Source organism: Cervus elaphus, chromosome 30 (assembly GCF_910594005.1).
Source record: "Cervus elaphus chromosome 30, mCerEla1.1, whole genome shotgun sequence".
Classification (NCBI taxonomy): domain Eukaryota; kingdom Metazoa; phylum Chordata; class Mammalia; order Artiodactyla; family Cervidae; genus Cervus; species Cervus elaphus.
Genome location: NC_057844.1, coordinates 29,189,610 through 29,216,424, shown reverse-complemented (window position 1 = coordinate 29,216,424; position 26,815 = coordinate 29,189,610). Strand labels below are relative to the sequence as shown.

Sequence of the window (26,815 nt, the reverse complement as noted above, 5' to 3'; positions counted from 1 at the left end):
TTCTAGCTGAAGAAGGATTTTTTTTAAATGGAGATAATTCAGATGCTATAAAACTATAAATCCTTTTAAAGTGTGTGATTCAGTGCGTCTAGTTCATTCACAGGGTTGGATAGCCATCACCACTGTCTCATTCAAGAATATTTCTATTACCCTAAAAAGAAACCCATACCAATTAACAGGTTCTCATAAATACTTTTTAATGTATCAAATTTAAAGGTAGAATTTCAATTCTGTGTCTGAAAATGATTCAGTCTGTATGATTAATAAGTTCATCCACTTATTAATTTAGTATTTTCCCCGTATAACACGGCAGCTTGTTAATAGATACTAAAACTTTCTGGGGGTGGAAAGTGGGGCAATTTGAATGAGCTTAATTCAGTTAGTTTTAGTTTTTTTCAGAATTGAGTTACTAAAACTAGATTTTTCATAAACTGATTTCTGTATGGATTAAAAATAATTGGTTTTTAGATTGTGTTACTGATTATTTCCAGGAGATCAGAGTAATTGCCAAAATCAAATACAGAATTGATACAGTGAAATTCAATTCAGTTGCATTTTAGTTAGCATTTGGAAGCTTAAAATAAGAGAGAGAATACGTATTTTGGAGAAAACCAAAAGAATGAGGGTCTCTAGAACATGAGGTAGCTAACAATGGGGTTTTTCTCACTAGAAACAAGAAAAGAACAACTTTAGGAAGAAGCATAAGCAACTGAAAACAGTCAAATGTGATGGAGGTGTATTTGGGTTATGATCTCTAAGACTGTGTATGATTTCTAAGATTAGTATAATATCAACATTTTGACTGCCAAATAAATTTGTCAGATGCCTCTGGCTCCTGGCAGAGAGACCTCAAGCCAGCAACAACGTGAATTCATTATTGGAAACGTATATGTCTTCCTTTTATTTGAAAGCATAAATTGACTGATCAAATAAAATTGAAGCAGGAGTTTAATTTTTTTTTCTACCCCCAATTTTTTTTTTTTCTTTTTGCTACTTTCTCAAGGTCCTCCGGCCCCTTTTGAAGACCCCAGTAGCCCTCCCCTCTCCACGTCTGCTGGCCGTCTCTGAGAGTTTGCCTTCCCTTTGGTCTACAGACTTCTTGTTTCTCTTCTCCATGATGTAATCTCTAGGTTAGACTTGCAGACGCCCTCTGTTTAGCGCAGCTCCATATGTTTTCCTCTCCTTCCTTCATCTGGCAGCAGCACTTTCTAATCCTGGTGGGTCTTGAAGGGCTCCAGGTAGATGATTTGGTCCATCGCTCTCCCTCCTGGCAGGACTGTTTGTTAATGATCCTGAAGAATGAGCTGCTACCTGGTTCATACATTTCCCCTTGTAAGTTAAAATTGCAGCCTCCTTTGTTGACCTGCTTTGTCACCTACCAGGCTTAACTGGATGCTCTCAAGGCTGCCGAACTCCTCCAAAGTTCTTTTTTTTTTTTTATCTTTTATATGCTTTCTTCTCATTCTTTCTGGACTGAAGATAAAAATGTTCCATATTTAAAAGTCTTTATTTTGAAAATATCTGCCTGACAAATCCAAATTCCACCATCCTTTCTCATGAGTTTTATTTAATATACAGCACTGAGCAGTTGTGTGTTTGGGAGACTCTACTAAATACTTACACATTTTAATACTCAAGCAAACCTTACTATAATGACTGTTATTATTTCCATTTTGTAAATGGAAAAATTACTGGTAAGTGGAAGAGCCGTAATTTTCACCCAGGACTGTTCCACACCAAAACCAATGCTTCTTAGCCACTGTTCTTTGCTAAGGAGCTTGGCAGTCACTTCATTTGTTCAGTTCCAAATTAGCGCTCAGTCAGTTCATTAGAGAAGCAGGAAATGAAGGGAGGGAGGTAAAAACTCACACTTCTGTCCTCCTGACGGTGCTTATTCTGCTCCCTAATTTTTGATGAGTTCAGATGACTCTCCTTTGCCCCTTCTACCTTTTCTTCCATCTGCTCTTTGATCTTTCTCTCTTCCACCACCCCTTGACATCTTTTTTCTTTCTCTCATTAATCTCAAGTGGCAAAAGGTCAAGAGAAAGGACCGGGAAGGCGGGGGGAACAAAATTTAATAGTGATCCTTCTCTACCCACTACAGTCCTACTCCCATTGGTAATCATACTATTTCTTTCCATTGTTTTGATCTTTTCACAAGATCCTCTAAGTGTCTACCTCTAGCATGGGAGCCCTGGGTCATGTTTGTTTCTATCTTCAAGATGATAGGATTCAGATTGAAAGGTACCTTAGGAAAGTCCACAAGATGAAATTGTAGGTTCCCAAATGGTGACTCAAGTTGACTTGGATGAACATTTAACATATGATGTCAGTTACTCTGATCCACAGTGTGTCTACCGCACCACACCTATTGTAGGAATAACTTCAGTGTGTATTTATCACTGCAGTCTTGTCATAACAAAATTGGTTTGCAGCCCACTGGGAATGAATCCTAGATTTTTGATTAATTATATCACTTGGAGAATGTTTTTAGTGCCTATTTAATGTGAATATTTTAAATTTTTACAGTGATGAACAGCAGCGAGATTACTTAATGGAAAGACGGGACCTTGCCATTGATTTTATTTTTTCTTTAGTATTAATAGAAGTTTTGAAACAGGTAGGTCATCAATTTAATGTTACCTTTAGATAAGATTTATTTATCTAATAGCAACTTATATTTTTAAGGTCTAAGTTTATTAAATTGTTCATGAATTTCAAATACCATGTCATATGAACTATATTGCTTGATGGCTAAAGACTGTGTATAGTCCATTGGAAGTACTCTTATTGATTTGATCTTTAATATTCCCTTCCAAGCTAAGAACCATCTTTTCTCTTTTCCAGATTCCACTTCATCCAGTAATAGACAGTTTAATACATGATGTTATTAACTTGGCTTTCAAGCACTTTAAATACAAAGAAGGGTAAAGTAATTTTCTTTCCTTCAAATTTTGAAGAAGTCGGGTGCTTAAAACGAAATCGAGTTTGCTCTTTTTAGATGACCAGAGGGATTCCTCACTTGTCTAATTGTATCTTGTCTAGGTACCTTGGTCCTAACACTGGCAATATGCACATTGTGGCAGACCTGTATGCAGAAGTCATTGGTGTATTGGCACAAGCTAAGTAAGTGAACCTCAGAATCCTTCACCATAAGAACATGAGTATGCCATCCATTCCTACTCCCAGAAAGGGGGAGGGTGTGAACTTACAAGAAACTTAGGGTTTACTTTTGCTGTGTGTGTCCTGTCGCTGAACCTCACTAGAGGCAAGTACCACGTCTTCTTCCAATTTGCTTTCTCTGTTACCTTTTTCACTTGGCAATTGGGCCTGATACTACCAAGAGGCCATGAGTTTCAGACTACTGCATCCAAGAAGGAAATGGCCTGACCAAAGTACTTTTCTTCCTGCTCAATGTTTCAAAGAAGTTTATCAGTTTTAAAAGTCTTGTTTTCTATATTCCATGAGTGGGTGGTTATGGTATAGCATCCGTGAATGGGAAAATTCCATTCAACAATGTCCCTTTACTATAGACCTTACTTAATTCAGCTGAGCTAAAAATGTCCCAGACTGTGTCATGGAAACAAGTTGGAAAATTCTCATTGCTAAATTTATCTGGCCCCATAACACTATTTAGCAGGCTAGAACAAAATGGTATTAGACTATTAGCAATAAAATACTTCTTCCAAAAGTGATGTCACACCCTGTTCACCCATCTTCATCTTATTCAACCCGGAGGCAAATCGGGCAAGATCTGAATGCCTAGGTTAGGCCAAGTGAGCCAGAAACTTAATGTGAATCCAAGCCAAGAGACCAGCTTGGAACAACAGTGATGCCCTGATCTTTGTGAAATGCAATCCTCAGAAAGATTTTTATCTTCAAGAGATGGAATTTCCTAACTTAGCAGCATGGAAACACTCAATTTATCAAAAAACAAAAGTTTTTTAAAAGCACTTACTCAGCAGCTTTAGCTAGCTAAACGGTAGAAATAACTCAGGAAACAGACCCCAAAAACTCCTTGACATGACTTATTTAATCTAACCCTGTTTGTCTGTTCATCTTGACTACCTATTCTTTTCTAACACACAAAATATCAGCATTAGATGAGAGAGGTGGGTACACTGATGCAATGAGAAATTTCAGTCTCAAAATCTGACAGCAATAGAGAGGAAAGAAACTGACCCAAGACTACCTAAGAACTAAACAATAGAGTTACCTGGAGCTTTTTGCATGAGAATATATATTGTACTTTTATTATATAGCCCATTGTACTAATTCTAGCTCATGAGTCGTTAAAAAATGTATAATGCATTTTGGAGAGATTTCTATTACAATTAAATAATGAAAGTACTGGCTTTTTGAAGGGATAAGTTACAATTATCTGGCAAATTAACTCATATGTCTCTACCTCATACCTAGAAAAGATCAGAAAAATGAGTTGTTAATATGTATTTTGGCCACTTTGTCAAATCCTGAAAATCTCATCATATTCTTTGTAATTATCCCAGCATAACTCTTATACAATCATTTGGAGTTTAATATGCCAAAAATGACTTCTTGTGTTTTTCTTAGTTTTTGTGAACTTCACCTAACAATATCGGTTACTATAGAAGGACTTTCCTTAGCTACATAGATTTTCAATTGAGAATGAATTGAGAGATGTCAGATGTCATAACTAAAACAACATTTTAAGGTTGGAGGAATTTCCACATTAGGTCAGATTTATGATCCACTAAGGCACTGTTTCTTGCCAATAGTGACTTTTTCAATTTTCATGATGTCAGTGTTTGTCTCAGTTCTGTAATAGTAGGCTATAACAAATGCCTCAATTTGGATAATTGTCCAGTACTTTCTAGTCACAAGAAAATGCTTTCACCAATAGGTTCTTGCAGTAATTGCAGTAATATATAGTAATCACAGTGATAAATTCTCAACTGGTCAGTATAGAGTTAACCTTTATTGATTGATGGTACAGTCTTTAAATGGGTGTCATACTACAAATTATCATGTTACATTCTTCTCATTAGTATACCAGAACCATTTCTTTATTGTTGCCTTCGAAAATTACTGCTTCCTTTGTTCTTGGTGGGGGGAAAAAAGGATGTATGCTTATCTGATACAGGATGGTTATCTTTCTTAAAAAAATAAACTTGAGTAATGTAACAATTCTAATTTTAGATTTTATATCTAGATCCCAGTGGTAATGTATACAAAATATTTTCTTCATTCTGACTTTAGTTATTAGTGCTTAGTTTGGTCTTTAAGTTTTAGCAGAAACACTATTTTTACTCTTACTAGTGATAATGTACTTAATTCCTATCATTAATGGAAGAAATTTTTTTGCTATTAAGTGATATTCACCCAGGGTCTTAGCACTTTCAAAGTTAAAGTTAAAATTAGATTTTTTTTAAGGTAAGTTTTGGGGGTTAAAGTCTGGTATATTCATTTAAATAGTGAGGTTTGTTTTTAAGATTCATAATTTCAAAATTCTTCTCTCTTTATGTGATATAATTTTAATGTATATATTTTATATTCTCACTTTAATAATATAAATATTGTACATTCTATACATTTTAAAGCAGGAGACTGAATAGTTTTTTAGTTACTCTATTTACTAAAGAATATCGAACACTAAAGTCATGGTTATTGAAAAGAAATTTATTTTTCCCTAAAATTATTTTAAGGGAAAATAATTTTTAAGTATGAGTAGGTTTTTAGATTATTTTTATTTTAAAATAACATGTTTATAAAATAAAATAAAAAAATAAAAATAAAAAATAAAAAATAAATAACATGTTTATGTCATTTAGAACTTTTAAAAACATAGCCATATTTATTTTTAAATGAAAAACAGATATTTAGCCACTAACTTGTGAGAATGTTGAAATAGTAACATATACAAATAGCCTGCCTTTCCCTACCTCTCTTTGTTTTAGTCCTGGATTAGACAAGGAAAGCATGCTTTCTAAGTATCATGTGATCTTTAAAACTGTATAGCTCTAACCTATAAAGTTACCTTTTCCTTTTAAAGTCTCTCATTTCAAAATTAAAACCATAGTTTTTTTTTTTTTTTTTTTTTTAGTGTTTGGAAGTAGCTTGAATTAAAAACAATAGAATTCTTAAAAAGTCTAGTTTGAAACTGTGAAATTTTATAATCTTGATTGGAAATGTCACTTCTGTCTCTTTGCCATGATGTTTCTTCTTCCTGTCCTTCATCTGTCCCTGGTTAAAGACCTCTGCTCACCCTTCACCCCAACATAAATCCCCTCTAATGTATTCTTTGATTATCCAGCTGATAAGAGCCCCTTCATTCTCCAGTGCCTGCCCCCAGCCTCTTTAGGTGTATTATTCACATAAAGGGCAGTGTGAAATACGATGTGTGTGAAGAATGATCTGGGTTGGGGCATTTCACCTTCCTGAAGGACCAGAGAGATCCAGGAAAAATCTCAGGAACTTGCTAACATACCTCAAATAATAGTAATGGTTATTATTATTTTTTAAATTATTATTATTCACATGGCTCATGGTCAGTGCTACATTGTTTTATCTTCCCAATTAAACTGCACATTGTTCTACATAGGGTGGGGACTACATTTCACAGCTCATGACTGTCAAAGGCAGCAGCAGAATAGTGGGCATTTCTGGATTTCATATCAGAAGATCTGTATTTGAGTCTCATCTTTGTCACACTGATCTTCTGATCTGTTTCTTCATAAAATGGAAATGCATTCACTACTTATTTGCTCCTCCATTGCCTTCTTAAAATCTTTTTTACTCTACACAGCAGACATAAAGAAAAATCCACAAATTGTTTTGAAAATACGATTTTAAAAAACTGTTACCAAATGTAACATCCTGCACTCAAGCCAGGAACAAGAAAATGGCCAGTTCTCATGAAGCCCCTTCCACCCAACTTGCCAAACGTACACCCCTTGCGCTGCCTGTTGGTGAAACTATGTCCATGTATTTACTTTATACGTGCTAAAATTTCTACTCTGAGGTGTTGAGAGTTGTTGTTGCAAACTTCTGGGATTCTGTTAATTGGCCTTCAACTTTTATAAACATAATCACCCTTTCTGATCATGTCTTGTTCCTAAGTGGTCCTATGTGGAAACTCAGGGTGATAGACTCAGGAAACAGAATGCAGTGAATCTTAGAACACTTCCCTTGTTTTTCCTTTTTTTAAACTAATAGTCAAACCAGCCATCTCAGATATAGCTTGGATAACTTGTTTGTTTATGTTCCTTTACCCTTTGGCACTTTGACAATCTGCTACTTTTCCACCCTCTTAGAATCTATTCTTTCTTTAAACTTTTTATGATAATGTTGTTGTTGTGATTAATGTTATTAAGATTATCTTACTTTCAAACTGTATAAATACCCTAAGTTCCTTGGGGATCATCTCTTTTTAGTTGTAAAATCCCATACATGTATTAGAGAGCTTAGTCATCTTTTAGAAATGATTTGAAATTTTCCATTACTAGATTTTTCCTTCAACCTAAAAATATTTTTCTCAATGATCATTAACCTAAAACTGTAAAAGAAACAACAACAGAAAACTTTGTAAATGGATGTAGAAATATGACTTGGCATTATTTGCTGTCGTCAGAAATACCTGGCCTCCTATAATATATTATTGCTCATCTGTTCACAATTGGATACTTCAGGCCCTTGGGGTCTCTAAGTACCTAGGAAATTGCTAAGCCAGAGGAAATGGAGCTTTTCATCATGCTCAATTTAAGAGCTAGAGCATTTTGAAGGGCTCTAAATAACCTTGCATCTTCTCCCTAGCTTGAAGGAGACATTGAGCATCTGGTAGAATAAGAGAAGAAACAAGATTGGACTCTTACCAGATCCCCAATATCAAGACTTTTACAAAATGCCCGTCATTGTCCTTCAGCTGATGGGAACGTGTCCCCATCAGTTGCGCTGTCACTCCTGGGTGTCGGAGGCCTGCATTTCCCTCACATTCCTACCCATCATTTGACAAATTCCTCCTGTCCTCTTCTTAGATTCCCTGCTGTAAAGAAGAAATTTATGGCAGAGCTCAAAGAATTACGGCACAAAGAGCAGAGCCCATATATCGTTCAAAGCATCATCAGCTTGATAATGGGGATGAAGTTCTTTCGAATTAAGATGTATCCAGTGGAGGACTTTGAGGCCTCTCTTCAGTTTATGCAGGTACTGTCTTGGGTGGGAACTTCTGTATCTTCCCTCCTCAGAGTGACTGACCTGAAATGTGAGAACCCATTCACTAAAGTCCTACTTTTTTTTCTCAATAATTCATGTGCTTATTCGCTTAGTAGTGTCCAACTCCCTGTGACCCGTTGGACTGCAGCCCACCAGGCTCCTCTATCCATGGGATTTTTGGGGCAAGAATACTGGAGTGGGTTGCCATTTCCTCCTCCAGGGGATATTCCCCAACCAGGGATTGAACCCATGTCGCTTGTGTTTCCTGCATTCCCGGCGAGTGGGTTTCATAACCTAGTAATAGAATTTCAGGCATATAATTTCATTTTTAAACTCATATCATCTTTGGAGTAGGTGTACAGTGGAATTTTATTTGTAGATTTTTTTTCTTTTTTTCACTCATGGGTTGCATATTATTCTGTTAATAAAATGTGGCTTTATTTTTTACTTTTTAAGATCAATAGTATTGAGTTGGCAATGTTAACATTTCTAGGCATCAGAACTTTAAGTAATGAAATCTTTTTTATACTTACTGTAAAACTCAACTAAACCATGTAGGTTTAGGTGTCTGTGACACAGTGGTCACCATTTTGTACTAAAGAATTATTGCTAATAAGGATTTCCCAGCGTATATAGCTGTATTAGATTTTATAAAACTTTAGTATCTGAAGGAATTTTTTTTCTAATGGTGTTGTGAATTAGATTTAGTGGGAATCTTAATAAAGAGTTTCAATACCGGGGTTATGAATGAAGGTTGTTCTTCATACCTGCTAGGATGGCTGTAAGCAGAAAGACAGATGACAGCAAGTTACCTGTTGGTGAGGTTGTAGAGAAGTGATAACCCTCATACACTGCTGGTGGGAATGTGAAATAGACAAGCAGCTTTTGAAAACAGTTTGGCAATTCCCCAAATATTTAAATCTAGAATCCCAAATACTTAAATCTAAATCCCAAATATTTAAATCTAGAATCATCAATCATCAATCCAGTAATTCCAATTCTAAGTATATATCCAAGAGAAATGAAAATGTATGCCCACATAAAATCTTGAATGTAACTGTTCATAGAAGCATTATTCCTAATAGCCAATATCCAGGAGAGGCAAACCCATAGAGATGGGAAGTAGGTTAGTTGTGTTGGGCTGGAGGAGGCAACTGTGCTTAGGGAGGGCCAGGCTTCTGGCTCATGGGTGCTAAGTTTCTTTCTGTGATAATGAAAAGGTTCTACATTTGACTGTGATGAAAGATGTACAGTTGTGAATATACTAAAAGCTATCAAGTTGTACAATTTTTATAAGAGTGAATTGCATGGTATGTGAACTGTATTCAGTAAAACTGTTTAAAAAAAGAAGAATATAGGCCCATATCAAACTTGTGGAATTCAAGCTTCAGTGCTTATCAGTTCTGTGACCTTGTACAAGTCACAACCTAACTCCTCCCAGCTTCACTTACCTTGTCTGCAGAGTGGTAACAGTGACACTCACTTTGGAAGGTGGTTCTGGGCATTCTTGGACTCAGTAAATAATATTTTTCTCTCTCTCATGCTAATGATTCGTGTGTATGTGTACATGCATGACAATTTGAAATGATATTTACATATGTATGCAAAATAATGTAGGAAAAGGGCCATAATTCTGGGAACCATAATGCCCCATTCTGTATAGGGAAAACAGTCTCAAAGACTTTGCATGCTAGTAATGCCTGTCTTGGACTGAGGTCTTAGTATGATATCATATACTGGGGACTTGAGTAACTATTGCTGCTGATAGTCTCAATGTGGACTGAAAAAAAAGTGGTAATAGTTGATACACATATTAACCTGTCATCAGAAGTACCTGTAGCCTTGGATTCTCCCATGAAAGCTACATCTGGAAAAGACCACAGTAAGTTATGGCCCAAAAGGTGAGAAAGGGGAAGGGGGCTGGCAGAATTCTAAACAGGCCAACTCTTCTAATAAATTATTCCCCAGGCAACCAAAAGCACCCTTTGGGGTCAGGAGTCCCGGGCAAAGACATCCTTGCTAGAGGAATGCTTCCAAACGTTTCCTTGTCCCAGGTCGGGAAGGGAAGCATTTCAGACTTGCTCATGAAACTACCTGAACAATAAAATGTCAGGGCTAACAAGTAAACATCTTTGTGCCCCGGGTTGTCAGGGGGGCCTAAAACAAGTTGAATGTCTCTGCCTCTCTCCGCATGTTTACCTTCTCTGGGGATCTGTATTTGTGGGTTATTCAAGGACCCAGCCCCCACCCCCCCACACACATAGTAGCTAGTCAACAGAAATTTGTTGGAAATGAATGAACCAACCAGTAAGTCAGTGGATGAACACCTGCTTACTGGTTATAGACGCTTTGTCCTTTCAGCATCATGATTTTGGGAGAGAAATTAGGGGGAGAGTGAGAAAACCAGCCCTGTAAAATGTCATTGGAGGCTATTGTGAACTTAAATGTAAATGCTGGACTCCAGTGATTTTTTTTTAATAGATTATGGTGTATGCAATGTTACTGAGTGTTACTAAATTAAGATCTGTTGACTTAAATTTGTTTACCTGCAATTTTCTGTGCACATTTCAATCTTTCTCCCTCCCTTGACTCTTATTCTGCTTCTCAGGAATGTGCACATTACTTTCTCGAGGTCAAAGACAAAGATATCAAACATGCCTTGGCTGGGCTGTTTGTTGAAATTCTTGTCCCAGTGGCTGCTGTAAGTTACATTTTCATTTTAAAGAATCTCTTCAAATTGGATTAGAGAATCAGCAATTTCATTAAGTATAATATGAACATTCATCTCTGTTTCAGGCTGTTAAAAATGAAGTTAATGTTCCCTGCCTCAGAAACTTCGTTGAAAGCCTGTATGATACCACGCTGGAACTTTCTTCTCGAAAGAAGCATTCCTTGGTTAGTAACTATGAGAAAATTCAAAACACAAAACTGCAGTGACCCAAATTCCTAGGCTGAGGTCTGTTTGAGAGTCATAAGAGTTCCGCAGATAAGAGAATTACCTACAGCTCCCTCAGAAAGTGCTAAGTCCTGTCTGACTCTTGTGATTCAGTGAACTGTAGCCTGCCAGGCTCCTCTGTCCATGGGATTCTCAAAAAGAGGAAGCATTTCAGAATTTGGAGCTGGTACATAATATTAAACATTGATTGAATCATGATAACCCGAGGGAATTCGACCATGTTTCCTCAAGGACCCTACTAGTCCTAAAGATTCTGCTGTTTATGTTCAAGGATTGGTTTAACTTAATTTTTATTTTAATTTGTACTTTTTCCAATCTGAAAGCTAAAGATGCTAACAAAAGTTTCTCTTCTCAAGCCTCAGGAACTTTCACTGGCTAATTCCTAGCCTTACTTTCAGAATCAAAATGGAACCAGACAGGAAAGGGAGTTAGAACACAGAGAGTTGCCCATGAGAAAGATTCTCTGAAGGCTGAGAGAACAGTCTTGGGGAATGCTTTTGTGCTGAAAAGCAGCATAGAAGCTTTTTAAATTACATCACCCTTTTCCCTCCATTGTCCATCTCCATTGTCCTCAGAAACACTTGCAAAATGCCCACTTCTGCATGACACCCATTGGGTCTGGAAGTGTTACAAAGTCGGGGGTGGTGAATAAAGCTCTGGTTTTGAGTTGGAAGGTGGTAGACCAGCTGGACCTGTGATGGTATAGAGGAAGTTGGTTGCTTAGATTGCTGATTTCTAGTACTGTTTATGTTAATCTTTAAAGTATGAACATTACCACCATTATCTGAGCAAGTACTCAGAGTTGCTTTGCTGGAAGTGGTGACAGATTTGTTCATTTGTCTACATTCTGTGGTCTCTGTGACTGCTTGTATTTTGTTTTTTAAATTACCAGCTGTAATTAGAGTCGTACTCAATGACAGTGGTAGTTCAACATCACTTTAAAACTAAGTTAATTTTTTAAAAAAAGGCAAGTTAATGGAATGTTAAGCACTGAATCTCACTGTGGCAATAGATTTTTGCTAATTCAAGTTAATAGATGAACCAGTTATATTTTTGTTTAAATCTTCACTAGCCCTTGTTTTCGGGGGAGCCATTAATGTGTATACTATCTGGTTCAGCAAAATGGCGGCGAGTTCTGCATGTATACTGTAAAAGCCACCCTCCAGCTTTTCTGTCTTCTCCAGTTGCTGTGGGAAACCTGCCCAGTCAAGCAGGAAAACCACAGTAGCACCTCTGTTTATTCGGTCGTAAGCAAATTCCTCCTGCGGTTAAATTTGTCTTGGTGGAGTTTACCAGGGCAATAACATTTCTTTTAGGAATCTTCCTTAATTACAGGAAGATTGCATGCAAAAGAAAATATATACACCTACCTCTAAGACAGGGACAAACTAGTAGATGTTTACGAGCAAAAAAACCAGTAACATTTTTCAAATCAGTGTGCCTTCCTCCTTTTTTTTCCAGAGGATTGAGAGTGATCTATGATTGTTTTTAAAATTCATAAGGGAAGACTAAATCAGTGAATCAGATTTCTATTTGTGATCCATGAAACTCACTCTACCCTGTACATTGTTGTTTCTGTTTAGTCACTAAGTCATGTCAGACTCTGCAACCCTATGGACTATATCCTGCCAGGCTCCTCTGTCCGTGGGAACTCCCAGGCAAAAATACTGGAGTGCTTGCCATTTCCTTCTCCAAGAGATCTTCCTGACCCAGGGATCGAACCCACCTCTCCTGCATTGGGAGGCAGATTCTTTACCACTGAGCCACCAGGGAAGCCCAACCCTATACACAACTCTAGAGTATTCCATTTCCATCCTTCTCAGAAACACTTGCAAAATGCCCACCTCTACGAGGCACCCGTTGGGTGTGGGTGTGTTACGGAGTCTGGCCCGTACGGCACACGGGGGAGATGGATGGACGGACGGTGGTTCCAGAGAGCCTGTGTTACTGGAGTGGTTGCAGTTCCATCGTCCTGTGACTCCCCTTCTCTCCCCTCAGGCCTTGTACCCACTGGTGACCTGTCTGCTCTGCGTCAGCCAGAAGCAGCTGTTCCTCAACAGGTGGCACGTTTTCCTCAACAACTGCTTATCCAACCTTAAAGTGAGTATTTGTCAGCTCGAAAAGCTCTCTTATGAAAACATGAGTCTGAGGCTGCTGTGTGCTCCTGAGAGTGACTCCTGAGGTTTGCGGGGGAAATGATCCTAGACTATTGGAATAATGAAAAAAGTATTAATGAGCGTTTTCCTTTTTAAATATAGTCCATTTTAGAAGGTGATTGGGGATAAGAGAAATCATGTCAAATTTGAGAGGGGAAATCTTCTAAATTTTTAAAAAAATGTTGATTTTCTTATTGAAGTACAGTTGATTTACAGTGTTGTAAAATCTTATCTAATAAGGATCACTCGAAAGGTAGAATTAAATGCCCCTTTATATGCATCTATGTGTGCTCAGTCGTGTCAACTCTTTGCGACCCCGTGGACTGTAACCTGCCAGGCTCCTCTGTCCATGGAATCTCCCAGGCAGGAATACGGGAGGGTTCAGGATGGAGGAGACACATATATACCTATGGCCAATTCATATTGATGTATGGCAAAAACTATCACAATACTGTAAAGTAATTATCCTCCAATTAAAATAAATAAATTTTTTAAAAAAAGAATACTAGAACAGGTTGCCATTTCCTTCTCCAGAGGATCTACCTGACCCAGGGATCGAACCCTCATCTCTCGCATCTCCTGCATTGGCAGGCAGATTATTTACCACTAGTGCCTCCTGAGAAGCTCATCTGCACCTATGGTCAGGCTTTAAATGACTGAAAAAAGAGGAGGTCACACGTCACTGACAGAAGCAGGTGAAATGCTTTCAGAAGCTCACCCAATCCTCCTCCAGCCTCCCTCTGACTCATTCCAGGCTAGGAAAACATTAGGTTGGCCAAAAAGTTCGTTTGGAGTTTCTGTAAAATCTTGTGGAAAAATCTGAATGAACTTTTGGGTCAGCCTGTTATTTGCGGAGGGGTTTGTGGGGAACATTTATTCTGTGGGAGGACTGAGCTACTAACAGAAAGCACTTATTTCCTGTCCCTGTTATTTGTGATTATTTGAAGATATTCTGTTCAAGCCACATGACATTCAATTATTAGTCCCAGGCGCTCACTGAACAACGGCTGTTCAGGTGCTGGGTGATGTGAGGAACCAAGGCATGGTCCCTGAAACCGAGGCATGCATGTTCAGTTGCCCAGTTGTGTCTGACTCTTTGCGGCCCCATGGACTATGTGTCCACCAGGCTCCTCTGTCCATGGGATTCCCCAGGCAAGAATACTGGAGTGGGTTGCTGTGCCCTCATCCAGGGGATCTCTTCCACCCAGGGATTGAACCCGAGTCTCCTGCATTAACTGGAGAAGGAAATGGCAGCCCACTCCAGTATTCTTGCCCGGAGAATCCTATGGATAGAGGAGCCTGGTGGGCTACAGTCCGTGAGGTCGCACAGAGTCAGACACAACAGAGCGATTTAGCAGCAGCAGCAGCTCCTGCATTGGCAGGCAGATTCTTTACTACTGAGTCACCTGGGAAGACCTTGAAACTGAGGAATTTAGAGTTAAAACAACCATAATGATTAGCATTTAAATTGCCTTAAAAACTTGAACATGGTGAACAGATTTTAAGTTTTAGTGACCTGTTGATAAAAGTCAACTAAGTGAACACCATTTCTAATATAAGTGCAAATAGCACCTAATGATCATAATTGTTCTCCCTTGTGTCCAAAAACATTGAATTCCTTTTATAATTTTAATGCTTCTTCAGAATTTTAAAAATATACTTAGTTATAAAATCCTGTATGTGCTTGTACATGCTTTCTTATCTTTTTTATTTTAAGACACTTTAATTTAGTGAAGTGGTTAAGATTAATTATATTATTTTGGCATTTACCATCATGACACAGTAATCTGCATTGGAGCTGTTTGAAGCAGTAGCTAGGTACTGGCTCTGAAAGCTGATTGTGAAATCCAAGATTAGAATCATTTATTTTATTCAAATTGGCAGGGAAATATAATAGCAGTGGATATAGAATTAAGCCTTTAAGAATTCTGGAAAACAAAGTGCTTTTCAGAATATCAGCTATTATATAATGGCCACTTTCAGATGTTTTATTCAGGGATTTATCCATCTGTCATATGCCTCTAACACATAGCTTAATGTTATTTTTTGTTGTTACTTCATCCACTTGTATGTTTTTCAGTTTTTCTAGTTAAACATGTTTTTTTCTTCTACTTTTACACAAAGAAAAAGTCCATTTTGTTCAAAACAAAAAAAAGACTTGATTAAGAATGTTCAGTTTTCTGTATCTTTTATGCTAAACATTTGTGATGAATTTTAGTTAGTATCAAAATAGTGTTTTGCATTAAAATTTACTATTGTGGCCAAAAAGACCAACATTTTTTTGTGTCCAGAATTGCTTTTGAAATACAGAAGCATAATCTTACTTTGAACTTAATTGCTTTATATTTAAATATAAAATCAGCCACTTAAAAAAAATTTTATTGAAGCATAGTTGCTATACGATGTTGTGTTAATTTCTACTGTATAGCAGAGTGAACCAGCTATACATATACATATATTCCCTCTTTTTTTAGATTTCCTTCCCATTTTGGTCACCGCTGAGCATTGAGTAGCATTCCTTGTTTTATACAGTAGGTTCACATTAGTTACCTATTTTAATTGATTTACAGTTAGAATACTATGTGAATGTCTGGTGGAAGCCCATCAAAAAGACTTAATAACAGAGTTACACACAGCCCTCAAGAGAAGAGCTGCACACTGATGATGTTTCCCTGTGTGAATATTTCAAGCGTCAGGATTTCCCAAAGGGGAAAGCAATAAGATCAGAAAGGTACTCGAAGTGGGGAAGATAGGAAAGTCAGTTATATAAAAACTAGATGTAGGGTGCCTGTCCTCGAGGAGCTTGGCATTTCAATGGGGGATGTGTAATAAAGTTTCAAAATGCATGTGGCAGACGAGGAACGTAAAAGCTGGGAGTGAGGAGACACCTGTGCCATTTCTACGGGTCAGGTGCCCAGTGAAGCATGGAAGAGATAGTTATAGGCAAAGGAGAAGCAATGATACTTCACTTAATGGGTAGTAAATGGTTGAAATTCACCTCCTCAAGGGTAAAAGGTATAGAAAATCTTTGATGAGCTACAGTTGAAATAAAATTGTAGCGCATGTATTTAGAACTCAACCCAGTAAGGATTAAATGGGACCATTTAAAAATGTCATTAATATACAGAAAACCTTCCAAACTTCCTCAAGAGTCCTCAACAGGCAAGAAATACCCAGGGAAAAGCTAACATGGTTTCAGGAGCACACTTTGTCTTGAATGGCTTCAGTATTTTGTGGGGTTTAGAGCCAACCATATCATTTCAAAAAGGACCTCCAGTCCAGCTCTTTCCTCTGTTCACTGTCCCTTCTTGTCCCCCCTCCACCCCCTACACATGCTGAGGTGTAATGAACCCAGTGTTTGCCCCCTGTGTGTTGAACTTGGTAGCCAGCTTTGATGTGTTCTGCCGGGGAGAGTTGTCAAGGTGGCAGCATGACATAGGGCAGAGTAGAAATGTGTGTGAGCATGAAAAATCTGCTTTTAAAGTAAACAAGCTCTCAGATTCAGCGCTCATTTAATGTCAGTGCCCTGGTTTATCCTCAGCGTCAGTCTGTCAGGAGCAGGCTGTTTCCGTAACACAAACGTGAAGTCTTTATTTACACTTGTTAACTCGGTCAACCATGTGTTAGCAATCTGCCCTTGTAAAGTGGTGAGAAATTTATGACACCTTCTCACCACGACCTTGACATCGTTCAGGAACTTCTGGCCAGTGAGGACCAATACTTTATGCTTTTATGAATTTTATGTCAGAATTTGAATATACTGAGCTGTTAAAAAATGCTACATTCCCTCCTGTCTACCCTAGTATATCTAATTCTGAAAAAGGGAAATATGTTTTAAAAACTTGATTTAATAGTGCTTTCATATTTTGTCATGAATCCCCATTTATTAATAGTTTTTTTAAACTGAAATTATTAAGTGTTCATCATAAGTATGTGCAAGTTTCTTGTCCTTGAAAATAGATATAATTGGAAGAACCTTTACATTTTCTTTTTCTTACAATAATTAATAAATATTAAAACCAGTGAAGTCTTCTTTATTAGAAAGAAAAGAAACCTCAAAAGTTAAGAAATTCATTTATACAATGTAGTTAATAACAAGAAGAGGTCTCATTAATTGGAGATTAGTTATGAGGCAGGCCAGCAGTAGGGCTTTTAAATGTATGTCGTGGATTAGCATGACAATATCACAGGCTGCATTGAATTCCCCATATGCTTTCATGTTATTATTTATGTTTTTTCCAGAAATTTTGCTCAGATGGCAATTTTTTTTTAACTTTTCTTTTTATGTTGAAGTGTAGCTAATTAAAAATGTTATGATAATTTCAGGTGGACAGTAAAGGGACTCAGCCATATATATACATGTATCCATTCTCCCCCAAACTCCCCTCCCATCCAGGCTGTTACACAAGATTGAGCAGAGTTCCCCTGTGCTCTCCTGTAGGACCAGTGGGGAAGGATGGGGGAAAGAAAGGATAGTTAGGGAGTTTGGGATTGACATGTACATACTGCTGTATTTAAAATGCTCAGAAATATTGAAGGTGTATCGTCTGAAGGTTAGACATTAGTCAGCATAGCCTCAAAGTCCTAGAAACCAAAGTACAGAATTAAAAAGATTTCTCTTTTTCTCTCAGTCCCTATTTGCACTAGGACTAGAATGCATTCACTTAGTCAGCTGGTCATCAATTCTTCACCAGAAATGTACCAGGCAGTGTTCCAGATGCTGGGAATAAGTGATGAATGAGATAGTGACGCTTGCAGTTCTTTTAGACTTTGTAATTCAGTGGAGGAGACAGACAGGAAACAAGTAAACAGATAAGGAGGAAAACTTCAGGTGGTGCTAACTGCTATGAAGAAAATCAAATAGGACATAATGATAGAGAATCACACATTCAGAATGGTGCAGGGAGGGGCGGGGACAAGAAAGGTCTTTTGATTGCCATTAAGAATATCAAAGTTTGGCTGCCATTAATTTTTTGGATGAATCCTATTTTGGGCACTTCATATATCTTAATGTGTAATAATCACAATGAAGTTAAAGGAGTGCTTTTAACTTTTCATGTAAATATTAGGGTATTTAATGATGTCTTTTTTTTGCAAAGGGGGAAGCATTGAGTAATATATTAAGGATTCCACAGTCATTGCCTGAATGCATTAAAGTGTATGGTCCTATTTAAAACAACTACTCTCCTCTTAGTAAATATGACATTTAAATGGTACAGTATTAACTATTTAAAATAGTTTTCAAGAAATAGTTATTCTGTTTTAATATAACTTTATTTCTATAAATTTGAGAACATTTCATCTATGTTTCAGATCTATCAAAGGCACATTTCAAAGTGGAATTTATAAATTCTGATAGAACATACATTGGGTCAGGAAATTAGTGAGCAGATGACAGGTGTGTTACTTACTTTAAATGTCTTTTATTCAGCCAGTGAATAGAAAAAATAATCTCTGTAGATTGTTGGTATGGTAATTTTAGAGGTTATCCTAAACTATAGCACATAATGTCATTTGGATAATACAGTCATCAAAAAGATTGAATTATGATCAAAGTAATTTGATTCAGGTATCAAAAGGAAATGCAGAAAAGAAGGAAGGTGTGGACTGGGATAGTCACTGACTTATAGCAGAAACCAACAGGTTTACTTAAGTGCCTTTACTTGCAATGGAAGAGAGATCTAGAAGAGTTTTAAGTATAGTAAGATCAAAGAAGTCTGGGTGACTGGGTGCAAGTGGTCAACTGATGGATCATGGGAAACATTGGTCTATCCAATGACCCTATCACCAGCCAAGTTATCAGTGACTTCAATGCTCCTTACTTTTTACTGTTAACACTGAATTGCTTTAGCTAAGTCAAAAGGTTAAAATTTAAAGAAGGTGGGCATGGGATTGGGCAGACTGACATGTCGTGTAAAGTCTGGAAGATCCACTCTGAAACCTACTCATTTCTTGAACAGTTTTATCAATGTAACCTCAGCTCTGCTATAAAGAAATTATTGGTTAATAATTGAGAAGCATATGCTAATGGGAGAAGAGAGTAGTCTTTCAGTCTTGGAGTAGAGATCTTTGATACAGAAGTCAGTGGTTTGACACATAGGTTAAAAATGTCAGCATCCTGAGACAATATAGTAAGACCTTGTATGTTAGCTGCTGTTGGAATATGAAGGCAGTGAAGAAGTCCTGTCTTCAAGCAGAGTACAATCTAGTCGTTGCCAGTAGCATATTTAGGCAGTCTTCATATAATCTTAAATTGAAATCATTCATGGTTTGAAGACACTGGGGCCAGATTGCCTGGGTTTTAATTCTGGTTCTGTCACTTATTAGCTCCTCTGGGTCTTGACTCGCTCATCCTTTAAAGGACACAGTAGCAGTATCTACTTTGTAGATTGTGCTGAGCATTAAAAAGAGTTAATATACATACAACTTTGATAACAGTGCCTGATACAGTGGGTATCCTGTAACATGCACTTTCCAGTTTCTGAGAAAATAGTCTTTACTGGAGCAGAAGTCAGTTGCTATCCCAGGTGTCATTTACAGGCTTGAAGACCTGAGCCAATGATTTGACTTCTGTCAAAGACAGAATCCTCCCAGTTGATGTCATGGGCTATGAAAGTACTTTTGAAATAGCAAAATGTGATACAGGTGTGAGATATTTAGTAATATTGTATCATGTCGATTAGCTTCAGCTATGTACTGAGGGTTGCCTTTAGTTCCTATATAAAGAAATTTTGCTTATGCATCAGGTTGTTCAGCTACTACTCAATTTGCCTTTTTTCCCCAGACTTTAAAATTTTTATTTTGTATTGGGGTCTAGCCAATTAACAATGTTATGGTAGTTTCAGGTGAACGGTGAAGGGACTCAGCCATGCATATACATGTACCCATCTTCCCCCAAAGCCTCCTCCCACAGTTTCTTTTTTAAATTATTTACCAATAACCTGCTGAATGGCAGTCACTGAGGGCACAACAGTGAACAACCCAGAGGTCCTGGAGCTCACAGTCTGGTAGGAAACCTACAGGAGATCAACATTCTAGAAGACAGACAGCAGGAGCCCTTGGTAATCTCCCCAGGGTGGAGGAAGGAGTGGGGGGGGTAGTGGAATGTAACAGAGGAGTAACACCTAATGAATCTTGCTGGGGAGTAGGAATTTTCTAAGTAGAACAAGGGCAGGAAGGCATTCCAGGCATTCGATGAATTGCAGAAGGGATATAACAGCGCAGAGCACACGGGAGGTGAAGGCAGGAGGTGGGGATGGGGGAGCCAGGTCACCAGAGGCCCCTGTTGCACCACATCATGGAATCTGGACATTGTCCAGGAGGTGCTGAGAAGCCACTTAACTTGAAATGCAGGGGGGAGTAAACAGTCACAGTGCAGTTTAAGAATATCATCTGATAGTGCTGAGAATGGAAGAGAAGCCAGGGAAATCATGTTAGGAGGGAATTGCGGTGACCAGTCGTATCATCTCGGAATGCTAAAAAATCAATTACCAGTCCAGGAAAACACGAGTAAAACAAAGCAAAACCTGAAGTCAGCCACTTTGCTCTTTGGTCTCTATGGGAGCAAAAGAGGACTGTCTCAAATGTATTCTTAAGAATGAAAGAACATCAGTCGCAATAAGATGCTTCAAAAAGATAATTGTGGGTAGACAGAAAGGAAAAAAGTATAAGAGAAGTTGAGCAGAAGACAGTGATGTGAATCATTGAAACTGGAGAGCTTAGTTAAGCTCCTCAATGAAAGTTAGATGATTACTTGCTCTACTGGATCATGACTCACAGTGTCAGATAAGGCCTGAGAGAGAATTTTGAATGATACACGATGCAAACATAAGATTTGTTGTTCAGTTGCTCAGTCATGTCCAACTCTTTGCGACCCCATGGACTGCAGCATGCCAGGCTTCCCTGTTCTTTGCCATCTCCCGGAGCTTGCTCAAACTCATGTCCATTGAGTCAGTGATGCAATCCAATCATCTCATCCTCTATCATCCCCTTCTCCTACTGGCTTCAATCTCTCCCAGCATCAGGGATACTTATATATATATAAGTAAAGAGAAACTCACAAAGGTGAAGATATTCCCACTAGAATGGCAGCTTCCCGAAGTCAGGGACTACATCTCCTTTGCTGCTGGATCTGTGTCTTATATATAATAATAGTTACTGTGGGCAGGAACTAGATTCCCTTTGTGCACTAGCTCATTTAGTTCTCTTAACAGTCCTAGGAGGGAGGGAGGATTAGCATTGTTTCACAGACAGGGACAATCAGGCCCAGAGAGATTAGGAGGGTCCCTGACGTTGGCCACACCACTCATAAATTACAGAGTGAGGATGTATTTAAAACCGGGCAGTATTTAAAAAAATAATAATAATAAAAATAAAACCGGGCAGTGTGTGTCTAGAGTCTGCTTTTAACTAGTGTGTAAGCATGTTAAGAGACCTTTACTGGTCTGGAGGAAGGATAATTAGAATTCCTGACATTTTTAAATGATAGACTATTTTAAATGCAACTTTACTAGTTTAAAGTTCCTGTATGTATCTAAGACATGCAACAAATTATAAGTTTTATCACTTGTTTTACTAAAAGATAAAAAAAAAATCCTTTATGTGTAAATGTATGCTTCTAAAAAGTTGGGACTTTTTTTCCTGGAGCTAGAAAAAGTAGTTATAAAGTTTATTTGGAAGAGTAAACATACAGGAATATATGAGAAAACTCTAAAAATAGAAAAAGAACAGTGGATGTTGGAAGATAGGCCATACTAGATAATAAAACACATCATAAGGCCTCAAAAATTAAAGTGATGTTTTATCATTTTATTTGTTTAGATTAATAGAAGAAAAAAAGCCAGAATGAGACCAAAATGCATGTGGAAATTTCAAATTTTTTAATTGAAATTTCAAATTTTATAATGATCACATCAAGGAGTTATTTTAAAACTGTTTTGGCATAAGAACTCTATCTTTCCTAAATCTGAAAAGCTACTCCCTATAGTCTTTTCCATCCAATTTATTTATGTGACTCATCTTTATTCAGCAAGTAGCTTAAAGGTAAACTTATCCTAGATTATATCTAAGCAGTTATGAAATCTTCAAAAATCAGGACTCGAATTATCTACACTAAGAATAAAACAGCAACAATGGTTGTGACGAGATGAATAAATGAACAGGGAAGAGGAGTAACCATAAAAGCGAAAGCCCTCTAAGAAAGTGAGGAGTGATGTCATACCATTTAATCTGCAATCTTCTATCTTGGTTTCTGATGTAGAATAAAGACCCCAAGATGGCTCGAGTTGCACTGGAATCTCTGTACAGATTACTTTGGGTTTACATGATCCGAATTAAATGTGAAAGCAACACGGCTACTCAGAGGTAAGGAGCTGGCTTGGGTTTGTGGTAACCCCATCACTAAGTTAATGGTAACCACTTCACTCAGACAATGAAGAGGGTGTTTTGTTTCATTGCTACCCACCCTAACCAAACTAGAAGCTGTTCAAAGCTGACAGCTTCTAAAAGATCTAAGTCCTTTGGACATTTTCAGGCTTTTCTTAGACATTAGCTCAGCAGCCATTACAGAAACCCCAGTCTCTACCGGGATTGCCAAATTCCGTGTCAGGGTTAATTTGCCGCTTTAACAAAGGAAATGGCTATAATTTTCCAGCTGCCCTTCGTTTTCCAGAGAAACTTTTCATAGAGTAATTATGCTAATGGAAAAGAAATGAAGTGGTTTGTTTTCTTTTTTCTGAATTCTCTCTGATACTTAGATAAGATGAAGCATCTACCATTTTCCCTTAAAGTACTGGAGCTCAGCCAATCTTGCTTGTTTTCTCTCCCCCCACCCCCTTATCTTTCAGCCGTCTTATAACCATCATCACAACACTTTTCCCCAAAGGGTCCCGTGGTGTGGTGCCAAGGGATATGCCTCTCAACATCTTTGTGAAAATCATCCAGTTCATCGCCCAGGTAATGGAGACGCTTCTGGGAGTCTTCTAATTGACTTTAAGTAGCCACCTCCTTCTTAGGAATTACTAACAGACCAAGAGTCTAAAATAATATCTTACATGTATAGACTTTTCAGAGTGATTTTGCAAGTGTTTTCACACACAGCTTATTTTTTTTTTGCTTCAAAACAAATTGTGACGTGGTGTGCCAAGTGATTTCAGCATTTGACAAATGAAGGAACTGAGAGACAGGTTTTAAGTGACTCACCTAAGGTCACAGAGAGCATTAGCAAAAGGGTCTCATGACTCCTCGACTCTGTTTTTTCCTGCTTCTCTGCTCTAGATTCCACAAGTCAGGAGGAAATTGAGTCTGATATTTGCGGGAAATCAGAAGATGACAGTTACTGAACTTGGATGAGTAAATCATAATGCTCTAACTTTCACCCTGTGAAAAAGAAGAATGTAACATGAACAGTAGCATTTATCAAGCTAATAACAAGCCAAGAACTGTTCTAAGTACTTTACACATACTATTCTACTTAAGAACTGGGTCCAATAATATTAAACATTTAATGTTAGTTTACTATTTAGACCCAGGACTTCTGGTTTTCAAAACATTGTATGTAAATGGTTTTATCCCCACTTTGACTTCTTTGTGATTTATGGAGAAGCATGAAAAGTCATTCATTACAGTCTGTCCTCTGCCATGAGCTAGCATGCATGAGTGCTAGGTCACTTCAGTCATGTCCGACTCGTTATGACCCTGTGGATTGTACCCTGTCAGGCTCCACCTGTCCATGGGATTCTCCAGGCGAGAATACTGGAGTGAGTTGCCATGCCCTCCTCCAGGGGATCTTCCCGACCCAGGACTGAACCCACATCTCTCGCATCTCCTGCGTTGGCAGGCAGGTTCTTTACCACTACCAGCACCTAGGAAATCATGAGCCAGCTCTATACCCTAAAGAAGTCCTGGAACATCTTCATTCTAAGTGTCTTTATTTGTAAAATGTGAATAGGAATGCGTGTCCAGTATCTCTCAGAATGTTGTGTGGATAAAGGGAAATAACAAACGTGAAAATACTGTTGAAGTGTAATTGATGTTGACATAAAGACATAAGGTTCTATTGCTACTTTACAGGTAATTTAATATATGATATCTCTGTGTGTTTAGTATAATGAAATGCCTCTGTAATGTTTGTACTTAGGGAAAGGACATTACTCCATTATGGACATTAATTCATCCGCCACTTTGCAGAATTAACAGAACTTTTCTACATTAAGTTATCATGTGGCTGAGAACGTGCTTTGATTATTCTGAAATAGGTTGTATAAAATGAAGATGACAGGTCTTAGTAGTCACTGTCTCAAATTATTAGAATCTGCCTTAAATGTTCTCATTTAAATGACCTTAATGTGTCATTTGTTGATTATTCATTTCCCTTGCAGGATTGTCTGTTATAAGCCAAAGGATTGGAAATGTTAGATAACAGAAGAAAGCGATCATTTTGTAGGGGTATTTTTAAAACTATGCTTTTAAACTGAGTTTTAAGAAGTTGTAAGCATTTGCAGGACAAGTAGGAGGAGTTTGTAGTGTGTATAAGCCCAGATACTCAGAATGTTTTGGTTTGTCATGTTTTGATTTTCAGTCATTCTGTGTATCAGGGTCTAATTTCATATATTATAGAATGATAGCATCTCCACACACCCCATGAAAACTGAACCAAAGGTTCAGATGGACATAGATTTCCATCAGGGATTCTCTGTGATGCATAAAATGAAGCAGGACCCCTGTTCTTTCAGCAGCCACCTGTTTGGTGCATATGATGAAAACAGGCATTTTCATGTTAAGTGAGTATTTTAACACTTCGTTTTGTTTTCTCTTTTTCACTATAGGAACGTTTAGATTTTGCAATGAAAGAAATAATTTTTGATTTCCTTTGTGTGGGAAAACCAGCAAAAGCTTTCAGTCTCAATCCAGAGGTAAGAATGACCCTTCTGCGTGTCTTCGCTTTGCAATCTTGGGGAGTGGAGTGAAGGCCATCCTCTCCAAAAAGTCTCCTATTGTTTTCTGTCCATGGTATTTGACAAAAATAGTACACCTGGTGGAATTTCAGAAGTAAGATTTTTGGATGAATAGACTTAGAATGATTAAAGGTTGATATATTCTGTTCTTGCAGAAGGAAGTAAACCTTGCTCCAAAAGGTAATCTGTCGCTCTAAGTCTGGTGGTTTATTTTAGAAAAGTCAATACTTATAACTTATTTTGATGCAGATTAGCAAATTGAAGAGTTTTGGGAAGTGATGGAGCAGAGAAGAATCAATGCATGCAATGATAAAATACTAAAATATAGTGAAATTAAATAAGTTAATGTTTGCATATTTGATTCTGTGGCAGCATCATAGTTCAAGGGCCAGGAAGGTCGTGGAAATGAGTGTATAATAGATATGATGTACTTCCTAGAGGGTGGCCAGGGGAGGGGCTGCCTATGCAAATGAAAGGCACACTCAGTTTTGGACCTCGAAAAAGACTGTTGGCCAAGAGAAATATGCCTGGCAAGTGGCCTCTTTGCAGCCTCGTACCTGTGAGATTGTAGAGAGAACACTGAACCAGAAGTCAGCAGAGCTGAATTTACTGCTTGCCACCAGCTCTTCCACCTTTAGTAGCTGTAAGACATTGCACACCATAAAATTTTTTTAAAAGATTGTTCCTGTCATCACTGTGATATTGTGTGACTCCTTCATCATGTCGGTGAGGAAGGAGGCCCAGAGCCCAGAGGCTCAGCACAGGCCGCTGGTTAGCAGCAAAGGGAACCGAGCCTCCTTATATCCTCTTGCTTCCTCTCACAAACCCTGATTGCTCTTCTCGGTACTGAGGTTGAGCAGCACCTTGAGCCCAACAAGCCCCAAACTGGAGTTTGTCTAGTTTTTAATGACATCACAGGGGTCCACAATGGCTGCTGCCAGAGTCAGGGAGCCAATGAGTGGGGGGCAAAGCCAGTGTAAATTCAGGGCATTTTGGCTGAAATGAGGCCCATGACCTACTGACTAAAGAGTCTTCTCTTGCCTAGAGACAGTGATTCCAAGCTTTCCAGTGGATAAAGGATAGTCTTTTTTTTTTTTTTTTTGACTATGACATACAGCTTAGTTTCCCAACTAGGGATCAGACCCAGGCCCCCTGCCATGAAAGCACAGAGTCCTAAACACTAGACAGCCAGGGAATCCCAGGATAGTCTTTCTAATAAACAGTGCTGAATAGTTGGGCAATCACTTGCAACATAATGAACTTCAACCCATAATTTGCCCTGTCAGCAAAAATTAACTCAAAATAAATCATAAGCCTAAATGTGAAATGCTGTATCAGAAATCTTCCAGAAGAAAACAAAATCTTTGTGACATTAAGTAGGCAGAAATTTCTTTGCATACAAAACTTATAAACTACAAAAGAAAAAGTTGATAAATTGACCATCATCAAAATAAAGTATGCATTTTAAAAGATGATGTTTACTGAAGCGTAGAACCAAAGACTGGGAGAAAATATTTGCAAAACATATATTGACAACCTCTTCTATCCAGAACGTACGA

At 37.9% G+C, this 26,815-nt stretch overlaps 1 protein-coding gene across 6 annotated transcripts in view; it reads left to right on the top strand.

Moving 5' to 3' along the window:
• Positions 1–26,815, top strand: part of FRY (FRY microtubule binding protein) — a 423,715-nt gene that overhangs the window by 265,545 nt on the left and 131,355 nt on the right. For all 6 annotated transcript variants that reach the window (XM_043892044.1, XM_043892040.1, XM_043892039.1 and 3 more), the window contains 10 exons: positions 2,530–2,620; positions 2,848–2,927; positions 3,046–3,126; positions 8,013–8,181; positions 10,799–10,891; positions 10,987–11,085; positions 13,145–13,246; positions 22,562–22,665; positions 23,148–23,256; positions 25,128–25,214. In XM_043892044.1, the coding sequence (XP_043747979.1) occupies positions 2,530–2,620; positions 2,848–2,927; positions 3,046–3,126; positions 8,013–8,181; positions 10,799–10,891; positions 10,987–11,085; positions 13,145–13,246; positions 22,562–22,665; positions 23,148–23,256; positions 25,128–25,214 (1,015 nt within the window). The remainder of the gene's footprint in view (positions 1–2,529; positions 2,621–2,847; positions 2,928–3,045; positions 3,127–8,012; positions 8,182–10,798; positions 10,892–10,986; positions 11,086–13,144; positions 13,247–22,561; positions 22,666–23,147; positions 23,257–25,127; positions 25,215–26,815) is intronic.